At 41.2% G+C, this 22506-nt stretch overlaps 1 protein-coding gene across 2 annotated transcripts in view; it reads left to right on the top strand.

Moving 5' to 3' along the window:
* The window catches only part of SVEP1 (sushi, von Willebrand factor type A, EGF and pentraxin domain containing 1), a 163125-nt gene that overhangs the window by 100181 nt on the left and 40438 nt on the right, over positions 1–22506 (top strand). For both annotated transcript variants that reach the window (XM_054031824.1, XM_054031825.1), the window contains exons 29-37: positions 1380–1503; positions 2035–2205; positions 3679–3852; positions 6103–6222; positions 7722–7898; positions 14640–14724; positions 16266–16457; positions 18844–19011; positions 21273–21945. In XM_054031824.1, coding sequence (XP_053887799.1) covers positions 1380–1503; positions 2035–2205; positions 3679–3852; positions 6103–6222; positions 7722–7898; positions 14640–14724; positions 16266–16457; positions 18844–19011; positions 21273–21945 — 1884 coding nt within the window. The remainder of the gene's footprint in view (positions 1–1379; positions 1504–2034; positions 2206–3678; positions 3853–6102; positions 6223–7721; positions 7899–14639; positions 14725–16265; positions 16458–18843; positions 19012–21272; positions 21946–22506) is intronic.

Raw genomic sequence — 22506 nt, 5'->3', positions numbered from 1 at the left:
TTCCATATTTCCTGATGGTCGTAACTATAGTATATGTCTCAAAATACTGTCATGGCTACATCCTCCTCAGAAAAACAATGACTGATTCTCACTAACGAGGTTTAATCTATTGGATATACATTCTGGTTATGATTTCGTTATTGTCTCATGGTGTGACTGAGTTATGGTACATGACTTTTCTGCCCTCAGGTACAAATGCTTGGAACTGGAAAATCTGACATTTCCATGGGAAAGTCTGACATTTCAAAATTAGTTTTCATTCCACATCAGAAAGAAATACTGCAGTTTCCCATAATTTTGATGCAGAATGCTCAAAATGTTACGTGTTGATACTGTCAGAACATAATGTATTGTAAAATATTAAATATAGTGAACATAATATAATATAAAATGTAATCATAAATGTAATAAGATCAGTATGTTAATAGAATCTGAAAGTCTAAACAAAATGTTTCAAAAGGAGAAAAACCAAAATATTTTTAATCTTGTCAAAATTAAATGAGAAAGTCAAAATGATTTGACATTTTTCCATTGAAAATTTTACATGTTCCGACAAAAGATTGCAATTTTGACTAAACTGCATTTTTGTATGGAAAACTATTCCATCAAAAAATTTTCATCCAACTTGGGCTATCTAGCCATCCATTAATCTAACAACATAGCAGTTCCTTTATCCTGTCCTCATGCATCCCAATTTCACATCCAGTGCTCACTAATGGGGCCCAATCCTATTTCTAGTTAATTCCCATTAACTGTGGTGTCTGCAAAATCTAGATTATCATGTTTTGCAAAGTCACAGCCTGGTTTATTTAAGGAATTCAGAAAACTTGTATCCTGGAAACAAGTAATTGTCTTTTTTTGAAGCTTCATGTTGTGTTTTCTGTCCTTAAAATTAGGTATCAAGAAATAAAACTATTTCAGGACCATCACTCTTCAAAATTCATATTCCATTGTTTCTAATGGTAAAAGTTTCCCTTTACAAATACTTGAGAATCTGCTCAGATTCTTTTCCCTCATCTGTTTTTAACCTGTGGGGTAAATACACTGTTCTGCTACATAGACATACATAGAGGTGTTTAAATTAGCATGTTTCCTACATCACCTGTAGGACAATACTCTTCTGTCAGATCCACCCCATAGTAAATTGCTACAGTGTTCCACCATCGCACTGGTGACAATAGGTGATCCAGACAAATAAGAAGAGCCGAATACCTATGAGCTTGCTCAAAAAGCCAATTAAAGTCACGGAAAGACTCTGACTGACTCAATGGGCTTTGAATCAGATGCTAGGTTCAGTACTGCAGATGTGAGAGGTGTTCTTTTCTTACAAAGCTGTCTGGTAGTTAGCAAACTGTCTAACCATGTGTTTTGAACCTTAGGTAAAATCCCTGGCTACTTCCTGTCCAGAAGAACTGCAAAAAGGAAATGTATTGGCCTGGCCGGATTTCCTGCCGGGGGTTGTTGGAAGAGTGAAGATAGATTACAGGAGCATGTTTTGTGCTGGTTAGAACTTTATCTCCTACAAGTGTTTTTGTTCCGAATAATAACACAGTAATACTTTTTATAAGGTTAAATGTGCTATATTGTGACCCCTGTCCTACTAGCCTTGAATAAATTATTTTGATAATTTAAGGGTTGGAACATTCAGTCTTCATTCCTAAAATTCCAGTGTTTTATAACAAAAGTTCATTGGAATCTCAAACAGAGAATTATGGCTTCCTGTATTGAGATGTTGAAAGAGTGATGATTGATGATATTGGATCAAATGGAGGATTTTTCCACTTATTCATGCTCACAATAGTTTGAATATATTATGGTACCTTTTTGTTTCCTCCTTTTGCTTGGAAATATCTTTTGGTTCATATATGTTGATGTAGTGAAGCTCTTTGAATCTGGAAAGAATGTATACATTTTATAGTATAACACTTTCCATTAATATCATTCCTAGATATTACAGTATCACAGATACTTAAATAACAAATACATTAGTTTTGATTCGAGGCTAACTCTGTTGTGTGTGTGTTTTGTCCTCAGATTGCCAATCCTTAGAAGGATCCATACCTCATCTGCGGGCCTCATCGACCGATTTAAAGCCAGGGTCAAAAGTGAGCCTTTCCTGTGATCCAGGCTTCCAAATAGTGGGGAACTCTGTCCAGCACTGTCTAAATTTGGGACAATGGACTCGACCTCTTCCCCGCTGTGAAAGTGAGTAGATTGTGTTAGCATAGCATCTGCAGGCTGCTATATCAGTCACAAGCCACGCTTAGGAAATCTTGGCTTCTGTTTGGATGCAATTAAAACAAAGACTTCTGAGAATCTAACACAGACCTGATGGTTTATTCAACGTCTCACAGTTTGCCAAATCATAAGCAAATTCGGAAAAAAGCTTAAAAAAATCAACTGTATCTGACTTTCTTTTTTTTTTTCAGCAATGGTGAGACTGAGGCAGCCATGTGGCAAAATTCTGCTCATGCTACATCTGATTTCATAGTATTTGGGGAGGTGGTGTGGTGCAGTAGATAGGGCATTGGACTGGTACTCAGCAGTGTGGGTTTGATTCCCAGCCCTGTCACTGACTTACTGTGTGACCTCGATTTCTCCATCTGTAAAATGGGGATAATTATACTTCCTTTCTTTGTAAAATACTTAGAGATCTATGGATGAAAAGCGCAATATAGGCCTGATCCAAAGCCTATAGGAGTCCATAAGGATCTTTCCACTGACTTCAGTGAGCTTTGAATCAGGCTCTATGAGGGCTGGGTTATTACTATTAGCTTGATCCACTGGGAGTCTTTCCTTCCTTACTGCTGTCAAAGGCTTGTGTCCTCTTCCCCTGACATTCATCCTTTGGTATTATAATTCATGAAATTGACAGAGTTCTATCTGACTGTGGTAGTTACATGGCCTCCGTTATCATGATATCAAGCATCTTGCAATCTGTGGTGGTTTTATCCTCACAATATCCCTGTGAGGTAGGGAAGTGCTGCTATACCCATTTTCCAGACGGGGAACTGAGCCACAGAGAGACTTATGGGCCAGATTTTTAAAGGTATTTATAGGCACTTAGCTCCCATTGCACTCTGGTCCTAAGTGACTTGTCCAAGGTCACACAGTCTGTGGCAGAGTAGGGAATTGAATTGAAAAAACATCCCCATACCTGAAACTGATTAGCAGCCTGCTTGGCACCCTCAGGCATAGAGTCTGAGATTCCCTCTCACTTTGAGACATGTCCCTTGTGCACCTGAGTTGAGACATTGACTAGGGATGTGTGGAGAAACTTGCCGTTTTGCTGGTGGTGCTGACCCTCTTCTGTGGACAAACAGAGGACTTCAGGCTCTAGGGCTGTCAGACCTTCACCTTTCTGAACATTCTATTCACATACACACGTTTTCATATGCAGAGAAAGTGTATTAATCCTCAGAGGCTCTTTCACTACAGTCTTCACTGTGCATTTCTTCTTCACTAGAAAATCCTAGCTGTAAAAGCTAAATTTTAAGGGCCAAAGTCATCCCCGATATAGCTTCTTTGACTTCAGTGGAGCTACACCAGGCATGTATTTGGCTCTGAGATTTCTTCATGAGTTGAATCTTGTGCTAACCGCACTGGCGCCAAGAGGTAGTTCATGGAATGTGTCTGATCGGCTAACAAGTTTTTACTCTCCTTGCCTGTGGTGTGTAGGAATCAGCTGTGGAGTGCCTCCACCTTTAGAAAATGGATTTTATTCTGCTGAGGACTTCTTTGCGGGTAGCACAGTTACCTACCGGTGCAATAATGGCTATTATTTGTTGGGGGATTCAAGGATGTTCTGCACTGACAATGGAAGCTGGAATGGCATCTCGCCGTCTTGCCTTGGTGAGATATGTCACTTATCGTGTCTGTATTATTGATGTTACAGGCTAAACCCTGCTCCTCTTCCTCTCCCAAAACTCCCATTGACTCCATTGGGAGTTGGATATTGGTAAGACTTGCAAGATAGGGCCCCATGTGGTTTACATTTGAATTGTGTTTATTTTATTTTAATGTTTGTAGTGCTCATCTCACAGACTAGGCTCATTAAGTCATCAAAGAACATGAAGTCCATGTTAAAAGCAAAGCCAAAACTCTTCCAGTCCAACTTAAGCTCCCTTTATGCATGACCTCCATTGCATAGCACAGCCTCCAACAGACTCCTTTACCATCTCCAAACTGATCTCACCCCATCAGTTGTTCTACCCTCTCACTATTTTCTCCCTCACAGAAAAAGCCTGTGAAAACAGGTCCATTTTATATCAGGTCCTAAGTTCACCATATCTGGGCCCTGCCAAACCTTGCATGGTTTCTGAAGGGCTCGGAACCCAAGTCATAGGATGTTAGAAGCCAAGACCTTGCACTACATGCCAGGGGTCTGAATCTCCACTGACTGGCACATTGTGTAGTCATTTACACGGGTGAAAAGTGAGAGTGCATTGGGTGGGGAAACCAGCGTGCCTGATTCCTCATTGCCCTGCACCTTATGCAGTCATTTACACCAGTTTAAAGTGGATGTAAAATGTGACAAGATCAAAATAGTAATGATTTACATGCCCATTGCTGTAGTGTAAATTTACGTGCCCACTGCTGTAGTGTAAAAGGTGCAGCGTGTTGGAGGATCAGTCCCTACCATTCTGATTTGATAGCATTTTATATCCACTTTGAGCTCTCTTGATACAGGTATAAGTTGGTTACAGTGCGTGCAAGGCAGTTGGGAATTAGACTCCCCATATGTTTTATCTCTTAGGATTTTTCGTCGCCATGCACCAATGTGAAAAACCTTTTCCGTTTAGAATTATTGTTTGTATTGGATTGTTTGGTTAAATGGTTGAGAATAAGTACACACTTCTAAAGAGTAGACAGCCCTACTTTTGTTTGTTTGTTGTCCCGTCACTCTGCATTGTTTGCAGAGACTTGGATAAATGCTTTGCTGACAATAACCATAGCAATGTGTTTGCATTTATGGAGCCCATGCAACAACTGTTCTGTTGAGTAGTTCTTAATGAAGAATTTTCCTGCCCCAAAAGGGTCTGGTTTATATAAGGAATAATCGCTGATGCTGGGGATTTTTCAGTGAGATAGTTTTGAACCGTTCCCTACAATATGTAACTTGTATACATACCAAGCATGTTTCTCCACAGTAGAAAGCCAGTGATTAGAATATGAAATGAAACAAACTGGGGCAGAGACTGTCTCTTTTTTTGGATTGTTGGTACAGCACCTAGCATAATGGGGCTTAGATCTTTGATAGAGGTTCTTAGGCACTATCATCATTCATAGAATATCAGGGTTGGAAGGGATCTCAGGAGGTCATCTAGTCCAACCCCCTGCTCAAAGCAGGACCAATCCCCAGACAGATTTTTACCCCCGTTCCCTAAATGGCCCCCTCCAGGATTGAGCTCACAACCCTGGGTTTAGCAGGCCAATGCTCAAACCACTGAGCTATCCTTCCCCCCCCCCCATAATTCACATAATTAATAATAGTAATTATAGATTTCTACCTCATTTTAACCTTTCCGATATCAGACAGCTCCAAAAATCTTAGCAGGCTTCTAATGCAGTAAGAGTTTATTCAGCACAGAAAGGAATGTCTCTGTTTTATGGTCAAAGTGCTTACCTTGTGACCTAAGCACTCATGTATCCCATTTTACGGATGAGAAAGCTGAGACATAAAGAGGGATTAGAGTAGATTTTAGAGTGAGACAGTCCTCACTCCTATCCTTTTGCCCAAACCATTAGGGTACACCCTCTCTAAGTATGAACTAAAACACCTGTTCATTTGCCTTCCTGGAAACAAAATAATTGGCATAATAGGACATTTCCTGGACTCAGTGGGAGTATTCCCTGAGTGTGGAGTAACAGACTGTGTCCAGTTTCCCCTCATGTTGGCAATCTTTTATTTTATGCTAAATTAACTGTTTGTATAAATATTCCATTTTATTATTCTATGTTTATTTCCACCGTTAAAATGCATCAGAGAAGTGATTCAGTTAATGGTGGGTTTTTTAAATGATTCTGCCAGACATTTCGAGTGATGTAAATTGAAAACAATGTTCATTACAAATACTACCCTCGGGACATTTATTTTTGCAGATGTCGATGAATGTGCTGTTGGATCAGATTGCGATGAGCATGCTTCTTGCCTTAATACAAATGGGTCCTACGTATGTACTTGCATCCCTCCTCATACAGGCGATGGCAAAAAATGTGCAGGTAATGAGATCAAATTTTCAACGACCTGGGGATGGGAAAGGAGGCCTACTCTCGCTTTATAGATTAAGTGCCTCTTTGTGATAAAGGGATAGCGGGTAAAAAAAAAAAAAAATTCTTTCTTGTAACCTGAGCACATTTACTTTAGAAATCACGAGACCATAAACTTGGATCCCCACATTGCCATTTTTATAGCATCATGCTTCAAAGTAGACCTGCACTTTCAAATGCACAAAGAAATACATAAAATGTAGATGCCTAAATATGGATCGGGGTGCCTAACGTTAGGCACTGAAGTTTGAAAATTTTGACCTAAGTAACTTGCTACGGTCAAATGCCAGCGCAGTGGTAGATTTGGAAATGACATGACTCGCAGTCCAGTGCCCTATATGCCTGGACCACACTGTCTCCCGTGGAGGGAAAAAATGAGTTTGGAACTGGTTAATGCAAGAAGTCCCAATGCAAGAAGGCTCAACTGCACTGAAATCAATTCAGTTGCACAAGCTTATAGTGGACCCAGATTACATCAGGAACAGAGAAAAGCGGAGGAGATTCTTAAAAATGCATATACCGCATATACTTGTTCATAAGCCGAATTTTCTTAGTAAAAAAGGGAAGCACCATGAGAAGGGGGTCGACTTATGAACAGGTATAGAGAGGGAGAGGTGGGACACAGCCTCTCCCCCCAACAGAGGCAGCACAGCCAGCAGAGACAGAAGGGAAGAGGCCGGGCCAGAGTCTCTCCACTTCTGGCCACGCTGCTCTTCCCCCAGCCGCCGAAGTAGCTGCAGCTCCGGGACTGGCAGGCTGCAGCCGTGCCGCTCGGCCTCACCCCCCAGAGCAGGCTGTGGCCGCGCCACCGGAGCACGCTGCGGCCGTGCTGCCCGGCCCAGCCCACTGGAACATGCTGCGGCCACGCCACCCGGTCTGGCCCGCTGGAGCAGCTCCAACCAGGCCAAAGACATCCTTCCCTTGGCCCCCCCCAGATAAGGTGGGAAGGGATGGGATGGGGAGAGTGTGGGGGTCCTGGGCTAGGGGTGGAGTCACTCCCCTGACCTCCAGCTTCTCCCCCCAAAAAAATTTCCCCACCAATTGCTGTCCCGGCCCATCAGGGTAAGCAGCTGGCACGCTGGGACACTTTGTTTACTTAGGTTTACCTCTGTGCCTTCAGACGCAAGGTAAACAAACCATCTCGGCCCGCCAGCGGCTTATCCTGATGGCCCAGGAGCCAGAGTTTGCTGACGCCTGAATTATAGGGTCGGCTTATGAATGGGTCATAAAAATTTTCCATTTTTACTTAGCCATCTTGGGGAGGTCGGCTTATAAATGAACCGGCTTATGATCCAGTATATACGGTAGATATTTTTCCCCATTCTTTTATGTCTGATTTTCCAAAAATGCCCAGACAAATGTCACTCAACTTGTTTGTAAGCACTCGTGATTAGTGATGCTGCACTGCCTGTTATTAGTACGCACTCTTCATGGTATGCCTGCTTTCACAGAACCAGTAAAATGCAAGAATCCGGGAAATCCAGAACATGGTCATTCTTATGGTGACAATTACACTGTTGGTAGTGAAGTTACTTTCTCCTGCGAAGAGGGTTTCCAGTTGATAGGAGCAACTAGAGTCACATGTTTGCAGTCTGGAGGATGGAGCCACCTGATACCATATTGTGAAGGTATTGTCTTGGGGGGCTCCTGTGTGTTTACTAAAAGGAAATTCAACAGTTGGTGTTACAGCACAGTGAAGGAAAAGAAGGAATCGGAATGGCTTTCTGTGTAGAGATGGATGGATCCCCAGAAAAACCACTTCACATCAGGCTTATCTATAGGGCACAGTCCTTATTATTCACCTCCAGTTCATCAAACTTTTGGTGAACTGAAGGCAGGTGGTGTCCCCAGAAGCAATGTGTCACTTTCTGCTTAACAACGACAACAATACACTTATACCGCAAACGTCCATAGCGTTGAATATTCATGGCCACATTGTATGGTTTTATTCCAGGCGTCTGAAAGCTCCCTGGGGTTATTACTAATCCAGTGAAGCCAGGATCATTGCAGAAGACTGTGTGGCTGCTACTAGTCTGTGGCTGGCCAATGTCCCCAGCTGACCTCAAGTCTGATCTAGGGCTTGATGTGCAGAGATTGTATCTCCACGGTGGGCTATATGTCCAAAAAGTGCCAGCCGACAGTGACTGATGATGACTTCAGTCCTCTCAAGGGCAGTTCTCAGTGATACATCCCTATTATTATTATTATTATTATTATTATCAGTAGTTGCCACTGGCAATGCATATGAAATACCTCCATCCTCCGGATGTCTTGTTTAAGCAATATCCATGTTTCAGATCCATATAAGAGGATCAGAAGTATGGAGGTTTGATAAATCCGTACTTTATATATAATTTCGCCTTCTTTTGGCTCCAGACACTATGCAGGTCCTTCATGGCTGAGGCTACTAAACTGATTCTTCTTAGCATGTCCATCAATCCATGACAATTTTACTGCCTCAATAGATGAAATCATCCACTACTTACAGTGTTTGTCTGGCAGCACAGATGTCTTGTATCACAACTTTTGCGCCGATACTCTGAATTTTTGTTTTTACCCAAGAAATCTTTAGTCCACGGGCAGCTGCACTGAGCTGGAAGCTCTCTTGTGCATCTTTAAGGTCATCTGCATCCTGGTCGAAGAGGGTGACATCATCTGCATAGTCCAAGTTGGTAAAAGAAGTTGAATCGGCAATTACATTGGTATTTGCGGAGACATGTTCAAAGAGCCAACCTGCTGCGCGGCAGAATAGGCCTGGGGTGAGGACACAGCCCTGCTTCATCCCAGATCTAGTGTAAAACCTGTCGAACCTATGGGTCTCCCATCACATCCATGTGCCATAGTCATTATGTAGGTCTTAAATTAACTTCAGGGGGATGTCAGGAATGCCACTAGGGCCTTCCACCGGGCAGCTCTATCAACAGAATCGAAGGCTGCTTTTAGGTCTACATATGCTGCTGTCAAAGGACAATTGAATTTGCGATGGATCTCAGATAAAAGATGAAGAGCAAGTATAGCGTTCATTGTAGATTGTCCAGCAGTGAAACCCAATTGCTCGGGGCAACGGCATTTCACAAGAAGAGGCTGGGACTGGGCAAGTAGGACAAGTGTAAAAACTTTTTTGGGAACAGAAAGCAGAGTTATTGGCGTGTAGTGACAGCACTCAGTGCACAGGCCTTGCCCCAGTGGGGGGATGATCCTTTCCATCCACTCTGCTGGCATCTTCCCAGTAGTCAAAGCCCAGACAAAAGATTGGTATAATGCTACACTTATGGGCTCTGTGGTGCACCTGAGGAGTTTGGGTGTTATGCCATCAGGTCCAGCAGCATGCCCACTTCCCAGTTTCTTTATGGTAGAGTGGACCTCTTCCATAGTAGATACATCTACCCAGGTTTCAGGGTCAGGGTTTGCATCTACTACTAACACACCCACATGTTACTACTAACACATCCAGATCTGGGCATGAAGTCGCTTCAGGATGGTTAAGTGCCTTACCTTAGTCCATCCTGTGCTTTGCTGCACGTTGGGCTACCCACATTTGCCATCCTTGCCTGTCAACTGCCCTTCTCTCCACATCTTCCCATTTCATGTTGAGGTGCTTGGTGTAATTCAGAACTGTTTGTTTCCATATTATTCGCCGTCTTCCTCTCTTTCCTCTTGTGTTTTCTGGCTTCCATTCAAGGTCAGTATTTGGTAATTGTTCTTTTTCCATTCTCAGCACATGTCCCAGCCACTGATGTCTTCTTTTGTAGATTATTTGTGAGAGGGTGCTTTGTCCAGTAATTTTTCTGACTTCTTCATTCGTCTTCCTATCTCTATATGTTATTCTCAATATTCTTCTCAGACATTTGTGATGAAATGTATCCAGCTTTTGCATATTTTTCTTGGTAAGTTACCATGTCTCACTGCTATATGTTGTGATGGCGATAACAATTGCTTTATACATGTTCAGTTTTGTCTTGAGGGAGATGTTTTTGAGTCACCAGATGTTTTTGAGTCTTCCAAATGCAGCGTTTGCCTTCCTGATTCTTCTTATTATTTCCTCGGAATTGGTACCATCTTAGCTGATGGTATTTCCAAGATACGTAAAATTGTCCACCTTCTCTTCAATTTTGATTTCTGTCCCTGTAGTCCCTATTAACATGACTTTACATTTCTTTGCATTGTATCTCAAACCTATCTTCTCCATTACTTTTTACTTGATTTGTGCATTTTTGTAGTTAGTTGGCATCTTCATTGATAAGAGTGACGTCGTCAGCAAAGTCTAGATCAAGTAGGCTGGAATTGTTCCATTGTAAGTCATATGTATCACCATCACATTGTTTTAATCCATAGTGGATGACTAGCATAAACAAAAAAGGAGACAGGACGCACCCCTGCCTTACACCTGTCTTGATGCTGAATGGCTTACTCAATCCATTTTCCATTTTAATGCAGCATTTTGAGTTGGCATAGAATGCCTTCATAACATTGATTAATTTTGTTGAAATTCCATATTGTGCCACAATTTTCCACATTGTTTCTCTATTTATGCTATCAAATGCCTTTTGAAAGTCCACAAAATTGATGGCAAGCCTGCCTTGTGTTCTCAATAATCCGTCTCTGGGTGAAAATAGCATCTGTGCACAATCTCCCATGTCTAAATCCAGATTGTTGTTCACGTAGGATGGTATCCATCTTTCCTTTCATCCTGTTAAGGAGGACTGCTGCTAATACTTTTCCTGTGACAGATAGAAGTGTTACTCCCCTCCAATTTGAGCAATTGTTTAGATCACCTTTCTTTGGTAACTTGATTATGATACCGAGGCTCCATTCTTCCCGCACTTTCTCCTCCGTCCATATTTTATTGCACAGCAAATAGATGACTGATTCCACGTCTTCGCCTCCATATTTAAGCATCTCAGGATGAATGCCATCCAAACCAGGTGCCTGGTTGTTTTTCAGCTTCTGCAATGCTTTTTTTACTTCTTCAATTTTTACCTCAATACATCTATATCTAGGTCTAATGGTTTATTATTGTTAAATTCCAGTCTTGTAATTGGTTCTGGTTGGTTTAGCACTTCTTTGAAGTGTTCCACCCATCTATTTTCTTGTTCCTCCTGTGTTTTCAAAATTTCTCTTTGTTTCCCTTTCACTGGGACACTTCTCAATTTTGATCCATATCCTGTTAACTGTTTTAGGATCGTGTAGACTGTTCTTACGTTGTTTCTTTCCCCTGCTTCTTCAGCTTCACTAGCCTTACTTTCTATCCAATTTCGCTTATCTTTTTGCTTTGTTTCTTTACTGCTTTGTCAAGGTTCCTGTAGGTGTGTTTTATTTCTTCAGTCACATGTTGTAGTACTAGAGCCTTTTGTTTTCTTCTTTTGTCTATAATTTTCCATGTTTCTTCTGAGTATTCTTTCTGTCCTTGCAGGACTTTTTCCTGGGTTGAGCATGTTTTACTATCAGATTTATTTGTCAGCCTAAACTCCGCCCAAAGTCCAATTTTGGATCAAAGTTATTGAATAGCTTTGAATGCAGGTTGTAATTTATTAGATCTTATTCCCTCATGCCAAGTTCTCAAAATAAGCTTCACAGTCCCCTTTTGCTCTCACCTGAAAAATAACTGGTAAACATTTACATGCAGTGTTGTCATGGCACACTCTGGCCTCAGATTTCTTTGGCAAAATTTGAAATGTCTCATCAGATAGCCAGTGGCATCACTCATAGCATTTCTGTTTTGGAATGACAGCTACGCTTCTCAGATGACTGTACTTATGGCTATCCAAGTTTATTCTACATTATCCAGGAGAGCGCCACATGCATTGAATTTGTTATACAAGTGCTGAATTTTCAGAGATGCTTTGTGCCCACTGTGTCATAACGAATTCGCTCTTTTGTTGAAATGGAGGGTAATTGTCATTTTAGCAACCAGGAGATAATGGTCAGTAGTTGCCAAAGCTTCTGTACCTCTGTAAATCCAATATGACCTTGCTGTACTACGATTTTGGACCAATATATGATCCAGCTCCTTCTTCATCCAGCCATCGTTGTATATCCAGGTTTCCCAATGGATATCCAAGTGCTTGAACCAACTGCCAGTGATGGTCATATTATGTACCATTCCCCCTATGCTTCCAAATCCCTAAGAGCTGGGTACTTTTTCTGAAATGTTGTTTTGTAAAAGGATATTGTCAAATTAAATTTGATGCAAAATTTAAAATAAAATCCAGTGGAATCGGCTGTCTTTCTGTGATGGGTTGGATCACAGAAAACCCCTTGAGGGCTGCCAACTGATGTGCCAAGACTACGTCTGCCCCTGCTTTCTTGCCTGGCAGCTTGGGACTTCAGTGCCCTGCCTGGTTTGAGCCAGACCCACTAGCCTGCTGCAAACCCAGACCCTGGTCTGAACCACGTCCCCTAACAGCTGTAGGCTTAAACTGAAAGCAGCTTAAGAAGTGTTCCTGTCTTTAACACTCAGATGTCCAACTCCTAATGGGGTCCAAACCCCAAATAAATCAATTTTACTCTGTATAAAGCTTATACAGGGTAAACTCATAAATTGTTCTCCCTCTATAACACTGATAAAGAGATATGCACAGCTGTTTCCCCCCCTCCCCCAGGTATTAATACATACTCTGGGTTAATTAATAAGTAAAAAGTGATTTTATTAAATACAGAAAGTAGGATTTAAGTGGTTCCAAGTAGTAACAGACAGAAGAAAGTAAATTACCAAACAAAATAAAATAAAACATGCAAGTCTATGCCTAATACAGTAAGAAAACTGAATACAGATAAAACCTCACCCTCAGAGGTGTTCCAGTAAGCTTCCTTTTACAGACTAGTCTCCTTCTAGTCTGGGTCCAGCAATCACTCACACCCCCTGTAGTTACTGTCCTTTGTGCCAGTTTCTTTCAGGTATCCTTGGGGATGGAGAGGCTATCTCTTGAGCCAGCTGAAGACAAAATGGAGGGGTCTTCCAGGGGTTTAAATAGACCTTTTCTTGTAGACCTCCTCTCTCCTATGCAAAGTCCAGCTCCAAGATGGTGTTTTGGAGTCACATGGGCAAGTCACATGTCCCTGCATGACTCAGAACTTACAGTTAGCAGCCATGGTTCACATGCTGCCTTGAACATCCTCAAGTAGACTTCTTATGTGGATTGGAGCCTTCCAAGATCCATTGTCCATTAAGTGCTTCTTGATTGGGCATTTAACTTGTCCATTCCTTTCTCAAGAAGCTGACCAAATGCTTTACTAAGGAGATTTAGAAATCAAGCAAGTACACACCAATATTCATAACTTCGAACACAAAAATCATACTTGCATACAAATAGGAGGAGTAGATTCAGCAGATCATAACCTTTACAGAAATATGTTACATGGCATATGTAGCATAAAACATATTCCAGTTATGTCATATATACATTCATAAGCATATTCTCATAAAGCATTATGGGGTGCAACATCATAATTCCCCTGCAGTGCTTTTAACCCCCGAACACTGTAGCACCGTAAACCTCAGCATGAAACTAACTATAAACAAAGGTGAAACCGACTTCATTGATTTTCATTGTCCAAGCTGAGAAATGTACAAAACTCAAAGAGCATAAATAGTGACGAGTAGATTAGACAGTCTAAAATTCTCTCACCTGTTATACTAGACTGTGATATTAGTAAAATAAGTAAAGGAATATGTTTGGTTTTGCAGTGTCATTGTTAAGGGATCATGCCCCTTAACAAAAAAGATTTACCTTTTAAAAATAATTTATCTAGAACAGCTGTTTCATAGACATGAAGGCCCCAATTCAGCAAAGCATGTGAGCATGTATTAACTTTAAGCAGCTGATTAGTTCCATCCTTATTTGGCAGAGCATGCATTTGAAGTTAAGCACATGTGTAAGCATTTTGCTTAATAGAGACAAAGTGCTTTTCTGATTTGGTCCCCAAACTGCTGCCTGTGCTATTGCCGGTAACCCTGCTTTCACAAAGCACTAGTGTGCAAAAGCAGACGCTCTGGACAGTAGCACGTAGCAAGGTTCTATTTTAGGCAATGAAGCATCTGCTTGCCTAGATGATATCTTTTCCTAGGATGACAAAGGTCCTCTCAGCTTCTTGTTCATGAATTAGGAGAAAAGCATGACATGAAAGCAAACAAGATGTTTCCAATAATTAACTAATGAAGCTATAGCAAAATCAATTACTCCTGGAAGAGCAAATCCTGCTTCCCTGACTCAGGCAAGTCCCTACTCTGTCCTCATTGCAAGTACTTGTGTGAGTAAGGCCAATGGGATTCAGCCCTACTAGGCATTTCCACAGAAAATGGAATTTCCTTGTCTGCATCTTGGACCTGTGCTGTCTAAACAATTATTTTTGATGTTCTCTCTTTAAAGCTGTATCCTGTGGTAGTCCAGTTATTCCAGAAAATGGTGCCATTGAGGGCTCAAATTTTACTTATGGCAAGAAGGTGCTGTACAGGTAGGAGAGTCGTTGTGTTTGGAGCAGTACTGTACTCAGAATCTGGAAGCAAATGAGAAAAACAACAACTGGATTTAATAAGAGAGTAATTGACTCCACAAAAGGTGGAGGACAGTAATGGAACAATGAACAGAAGCCACCCCAAAACTTACCCATTAATCCTTTCCTGGGGTTCACAACTTATACAATAGTAGGTTGCATTTATTTTAATACACAGAGTAGAAAATGAATATTGCGGAGTACTGTATCTGGACAATCATTCTGTAGTTAGTATATAATGTTTTACTTATTCCACATAGTGGGCTGTGTATTAACAAAGCCCTTGAAATAATGCTAGTATTGTATAGTGGGCCTATTAATCTCTCCCCGTTCATCACCCCCGAAACCCAGGTACCCCAGTATCATCCTGTATTATTATTTGTATATGTATTGAGGTAGCACCTGTGAGCCCTAGTCACAGACCTAGACCTCATTGCTCTAGGTGCAGTACAAACACAGAACAAAAATAGGGCCCTACCTCAAAGTGCTTATTGTCTAAGTATAAGACGAAAATCAACAGGTGGATACAGACAAACAGATGGGAGAGCAAGAGGAAACAATGAGACAATACTAGCCAGCATGGTAGGCTGTGGTCTCAGCATACTAGCTGCCTAATGATTGCCAAGTATTTTGTAGACATCATGTCAAGGAAGAGTTTAAGAGGTCTTTGAATGGCCAGGATATCACCGAAGTCACTGCAGAGTAGGAAATGTTATGTTTTTAATGGTGTTCACTGTGCACACTGTAAAAGACCACATAAATACTAACCAGGCCTGTGGAATAGTCCCTTTTGCTTTGCAAATCTGGGTACAAAACCAACATTTTTGTGAAAATTTGGCAAATTGGGCCCAGGAAAATTTTTCCTATTTTCTCCAAGAAACAGCTTTTTTTAGTGAAATCTCTTTGTTTGGCATTTCTACAAATTCTGAATAAAATATTCAGCATTAGCTCAAATACTAGTCCACCCATACTGTCTCCTGGGATATGGAGTATAACTCCATCCTTCCACCCACTGGCCAGAACGATGGTAAAGGGACTTGAGGACACATCCACAACATAGGGGCTAGTTAAAGACTGAAGCCACAATGTCCCTCTGTGTTTTTGTCCTTTGCATTCTATTCAGGCATGAGCCTACAAGACCTAACAGATCTAGGATCAATGTTTCAAAAGAGGCTAGGCGACTTAGGAGTCTAAGTCCTATTTTGAAAAATGAGCTGAGCACTTCAGAGCCTAAGTCTCATTGGAAACGTATGGGACTTAGGTGCCTCAGTGTCTCAGTCACTTTTGTAAATGGGACTTGGGCTCATAAATCACTTAGGTGCTTTTGAAAATTTGATCCCTAGGAATCACATAGATTTTTACTGGGATGAGAGAGCGTTTCCTTAGCTAATCCTGTGCACTTAGTAATATATATGGGTGGGAGGGAGGAAAGGGATGCTTGGGGAGAATCCAATAAAAACAAGATGTCTGTATTTTATAGTGATTTTCTTCTTTTAATGCAGATGTAACAAAGGATACAATCTGATGGGTGAAAAGGAAACGTCATGCCTTGCCAGTGGTGCTTGGAATCATGCTCCTCCTGCCTGTGAAATAGTAACATGTCCGAGCCCACAGGACATAAACAATGGAAAATACACACTGACTGGCATCACATACCTTTCTACTGCATCATATAAATGTAACAGTGGATACAGGTAAAAGCTGTTGAGTCAAGTCACAGGCACTCCAAGTGCTGTGAAGATGCTGATGAAACATAAAGACTTGCTGGAATGGTTAATTCATGTCTGATGTAGAGAGTGTCAGAGGAACACAATAGATTTAAGGATTTTTTTCATCTTTGAGGTACTTTCTATGTTTCACACAAAATGCCAACGCTTGTGGGAAGCTCATGTAGCATCAGTCATCTTATTAATGTTTAATTCATTCTCTTTATCACCAAGCTGTAAAGCACATTTCAAACATATGGAAATTAACCCAATATCAGAACCATATTTAAAAGTTCTTCTTTACACCTGAAAGGCTGCAGTACACTTAATTAGCTTTTAATGTTTATGCAAAATTATTTTTATTATTACTTTGCATTGATCTTAAAATGCCAGCTAGAAATGGTCTTCTGTAAATTAAAGTGACCATTCTAGCCATTCTAATGAATGAATAAAATCCGTAAAATAGTGATTCATTTTAAGCTTGGGTTTTCATTTTACATTTGTGGATTGAGTCTGGTGTAAACAGATTTTTAGCAGACAATTAAAAATGAATAAACCCCATTATATTAAAAGAAATAGCTTTAATCATGTTACCTACTGTGCAAATTAAAAAATCCTTAACATTATCTATATCTGTTGCAAACACACACTTATACTGACATAGATACATACTCTGGGCCTAATTCTCCTCTGCCGTTCATCTTGTGCAATTATTCACATATGTCCAAATGAGCGCAAACAGATGTGAAATGATAACACTGGAGTACGTGAATGGAGGATTCTGATTTAGTAGTGTTTTTACACATACTTTGTGCTCACTTTCAATTGGTGTAAATGACTACTTAAACTACAAGGCAGAGTAGAATCGGGCCCTATAGCTACAGTACAGGCTCAATCCTGCACTCCTAATAATTCCTGCATGAAGCCTAAATAATTTAGCTTTTTGTGGTCATCCAGCCTGGATGTTTGGGAGATGAACTCCACCATCCCCTTTTGTAGTCACCACTCCAGCCAGTGACCCTTCACACCACGCCCCTATGCTGGGTGTCGTGGCATCTGTACAAGCACGGATCCAGTCCCTTCTGTCGTCCACCCCACATGCTCTTTTTCACACTGGCATGTTCCAAGCCTGAGCAGAGCCCACCTCTTTGGCAGTGCCACACACCTTATGTGCAACGGTTCAGCACTGGAGATGGCCTTTCACCGGAGAATTATACTATGCCTGAATAACACTGTGCCATTTTTTGCATATCCCTTGGTGTTACTATAGCTAAGGAAACCAAAAGATCAGCTAACTTTTAATATCTTAGGCCTTTCCTCAGCCAGCAAAAACCTTTAACATCCTACAGGGAATGAATGGCTTTTTGAAAAATAATCTAAATATCAACATGTTCCTTAGTCTTTTGGGTGAATCAAGTTTCAGATTTCTGCAGATGCAGATTGTGGTGGTATATAAATAAATAACCTAATTCAAACACTGATGGCCCAATCTTGCAGTCCACAGGTGGGCAGAACTTCCATTTGCTTCAGTGGGAGTTTTATATGCGTCAGTAGAGCGATCCAGACCAGAACAGACTCTCAGCTTTCTCCTCTAGTAGTTCTAATCACCTGCTGTTCTGACAAATTTCAGAGTTGTAGCTGTGTTACTCTGTATCAGCAAAAACAACCAGGAGTACTTGTGGCACCTTAGAAACTAACAGATTTATTTGGGCATAAGCTTTCGTGGGCTAAAACCCACTTCATCAGATGCATGGAATGGAAAATACAGTAGGAAGATATATATACATACATAGAACTGGAATTAATTTGCAAACTGTACACCATCAAATTAGGCCTGAATAAAGACTGGGAGTGGATGGGTCACTACAAGAACTGAACTAATTTCCCATGCTAATTCCCCCCTACTGTTACTCACACCTTCTTGTCAACTGTTTGAAATGGGCCATCCTGATTACCACTATAAAAGTGATTTTTCCTCCTGTTGATGATAGCCCACCTTAATTGAATTGTCTCGTTAGAATTGGTAAGGCAACTCCCATCTTTTCATGTACTATGTATATATATCTTCCTACTGTATTTTCCATTCCATGCATCTGATGAATTGGGTTTTAGCCCGTGAAAGCTTATGCCCCAATAAATTTGTTAGTCTCTAAGGTGCCACAAGTACGCCTCGTTTTTGTTCTGACAAGGTTAGCCGTATATTTTGTGAACAGAGGGTAAAATCCTGGCCCCAATTAAGTTAATGGCAAATTTCCCCATGACTTCACTGGGGCTAGGATTACAGCTAGAAGGTATTTGAAGGAGCTCCCGGCTTCTGTCCCCACCCCCATACAAACTGCAGTTACACATTAATAATAACCTTTAATTCTCTTAGCCTACAGGGTCCCCCAGTACTTGTGTGTGAAGCTTCAGCTAACTGGAACAGCATACCACCTGTCTGCAAAATTGTCTCTTGTGGATCCCCTCCTGCCATCAAAGATGCTGTGATCAGTGGGAATAACTTTACTTTTGGCAACACAGTCACTTATACGTGTAAGGAAGGGTATGTACATTAGCACTATTAGAATAAAACCCACAATGAGTAAAAATTGTCAAGCCACACAGCAGCTCACTCACTGTAAGGCTAGGTCCTAATGCAATTCTTTGAGGTCACATGCTCTTAAGAACATGGCTGTTTTATCAATGCTCATTAATTAATTCTTGGTTCAGTTGTAACTAGCTGGAAATGAAAGGTGATTGACAGTTTTTGTGAAGTGGAAAGTTGGTATGTGTCAATACTAGCCCATTTGTCAGGTTGCAGAAGCCGGCTAGAGTTAGGTGGGATACAGACTTGAATGGGAGCGCTACAGGGAAATCCAGTTGCTGAAGGCAGTAATACTGGTAATTCAATTGGAGCCCCTTTCCCTCTAGTCACTGTTGAAACAGTGTGTGATGCTGGCAGTGCCATATTTGAGAGGAGACATATTGTAAAATCAAGGATCCCATGGCTCTTTTCACTAGAGTAATAATAAAATAAAGAGTGACTATTTCATCAGTAGATCGCTAAGCACTTCACAACCTTTGAATGTGTTTATCCTCACAACACCCCTGGGAGTCAGGGCAGTGCTATTATCCCCATTTTACAGATGGGGAACTGAGGCTCAGAGATGCAAAGTGACTTGTCCAAAGTCGCACAGGAAGTCCATGGTGGAGTAGGGAAGTGTACTCATGTCTCCCACATCCTTGGCTGTGCCCTAACCACTGGACAGCCTTCCTCCCACTGGCGAGCAGGGATATTAATCCAGGTGTAAAGTCCAGATTCTAATTTGGGTGCATTACATTCCATCTTCATGAACATCTCTCTGCAGTTTCAGCTATGCAGTGTCCTTCTTCATTTTCTGTCTGTGTAGTACTTCTGTGCATTTTTAAATATATGCCATAGTTCATCCCAGAGGAGGTTGCAAAGTCTTACAAAGACTTTCTCGCACGTGCTTAATTTTACACACTGTGAGTGGTCCTGTTGAAGTCATTAGAGCTACTCAGTGCATAAAGTTAAGCACACATATTAAGTCTTTGCAAGGTCAGGGTCTAAGTTCATAGAGCATTTTGTTTTCCTTCTTGATGAAAGGAACAAAATAAATGTATAATCATTCTCCTTCCAAGCTGAAATCTTCAACATTGTATCTGATATAATTACATTAAATTCTTCATTTTCTTTTTCTTAAAATGCTTTGTTATTTATGGTACAAGTATTTTAAACAGGTCAGCTTAAAAGCATTTGGAGAAAACAACTGTCACCTCTATGATAATGAATATAATGATGGGTCATATTAAAAACTGGCACTTCTTTGTGCTTTTTTTCCTGGAATCCCAGCCAACAGTGTCTGAAAATAAATACTGCAGACAAGTCAAAGTACTTTTACAGATGTGGCCAACAAAATCTAAACAGTCACTTTCCAACCCTCAGCTGCAAAGATTCATCAGAGACTTTCACAGTGGGTTGTTGTTCATCCTCTTTTTGTTTGAACACACCACAGAAAATGTAAGACTTTAAATAAACTCACAGACAACACATTTTGTGTTTAAACAACTGCAGTTTAAGTGGGACAGTTGGCAGCATGAAGTGCCGCTTATGATCAAATGCCAGAGACTGATTAGCTAAATATAATATTATCCACTGACTACATGTTAAAATTGCAGTATTTGTGAAAGATTAGAAACAAATTACATGTCATACTGAATTTTAAAAGTATTTCTTGTTATATATGTTGGTGGTTTCTTATGGAAGAGTCATTACCAAATGACAATATTCCCATTAACAACAATATTTTTAGCTAACTAGCTTAGGATTTTGTGCTGATACCTATTTCCATAGTATCTGAGTACTTCATAGGTCAATTAGATTGGCATAGCAAGAACCCCACTGGATTTCATAGAGCCTTCAACTCTTCTTCCTTCTCTAGTTATAAGCTCTGCTTTCGGTAGAAGTTTTTGGTTTGTTTCCATTTGGTGGGGAAGCTGGATTGTTATTGTAAATGTTGTTCTGATTGTGGTGGAAAAGCTTTACCAAAAGGTAAAGTCTTGCTGTGTGTCCGGATAGCCAGACTACCTATTTCTCCATAGATAATAGGTTTTTCTATAGCAGCCCTTGGTGTAGTATCTAAGCAGTAAACAGTCACACTAGAGTTGCGACTATTGTCTAAAGTGGACCCTTCCCAGCTCTAGGAAGCTCTGCTTGTAGAGTTTTCCAGGGCATGTGGGGTGGCTTAACCCTTCAGTTATCAATCTAACTCCATATGTTGTTGGTCTTTTCCTGATCCACAGCTACACATTAATTGGCCCTGACACCGTAGAATGCTTAGCCAGTGGTGAGTGGAGCATGAGTCACCAGCAGTGCCTGGCGGTTTCCTGTGATGAACCTCCCCATGTGGAACATGCTTCCCCAGAGAGCGCCCATCGGTTGTTTGGCGATATAGCTTATTACTACTGCTCAGATGGCTACAGCTTGGAGGACAATTCCAAGCTGTTTTGCAATGCTCAAGGGAAGTGGGTGCCTCCTGCTGGCATGAAGATGCCCCACTGCATCGCTGATTTTTGTGAGAGGCCGCCCACAGTGTCGTACGCCATCCTGGAATCAGTTAATAAAGTAAAGTTTCCTGCTGGTTCAGCCGTGAGCTTCAAGTGTATGGAAGGTTTTGTCCTAAACACGTCTGCTAAGATTGAGTGCAACAGAGGTGGTCAGTGGACTCCTTCTCCTTTGACTATCCAATGCATCCCGGTTCGCTGTGGGGAACCACCGAGTATTAGAAATGGCTATGCAATTGGAGCCAACTACAGTTTTGGAGCAGTGGTGGCTTACAGCTGCAACAAAGGGTTCTATATCAAAGGAGAAAAGAAAAGGACATGTGAGGCCACAGGAGACTGGAGTGGTAACCTACCTACCTGCCATCCGGTGTCTTGTGGAGAACCACCCAAGCTTGAAAACGGAGTCATTGAGGTATGATAAGTGTTTTCCAAGCTGTTCGCTGCGCTGGCAAAGTTGAGGTGTCTTAAAGATTCCCACCGGCTAGCCCACTAAAGTTGAAGTAGGATGCAAGCAGAACTGATAAGCAAAGGAATGATGGGGATGGCCTTGTATCAGAATTAGGCTTCTCAAAAACACAAGCTTATTAACAGAATTTCCTATTATGAGCAAGGATTTGATGTAGGAGACGCAGAGTTCCTATGACATTCAAAAGAACACTCTACCAATTGGTTTTCCTAATGTCTCGCTACATATTTGTCCTCTCCAGTCTGTGGGCCAATTCCCACTGCTCCCTAGAGATCTATCCAGGTGCTACAGCTAGCTCAGAAACCTTGCTCTTTTTGTTCTTACTACCAGAAACATCTGATTTGAAATAAACAGAGAACTCTGGGATGAATCCTTCCTTTTGGATGTGCACACAGCCCCTGCTGAGGGTAGAATTTGGCCTAACTATCAAATTAAATTGAAATAAATAAAAGCTAGAAGTCAATAACCTCATCAGAGCTAAAAGGTGTAATGAACGCAGCTTTACTC

This window comes from Malaclemys terrapin, chromosome 6 (genome assembly GCF_027887155.1).
Source record: "Malaclemys terrapin pileata isolate rMalTer1 chromosome 6, rMalTer1.hap1, whole genome shotgun sequence".
Lineage (NCBI taxonomy): Eukaryota > Metazoa > Chordata > Testudines > Emydidae > Malaclemys > Malaclemys terrapin.
The sequence above is the reverse complement of the archived record's forward strand: the minus strand, read 5'-3'. Positions and strand labels throughout refer to the sequence as shown.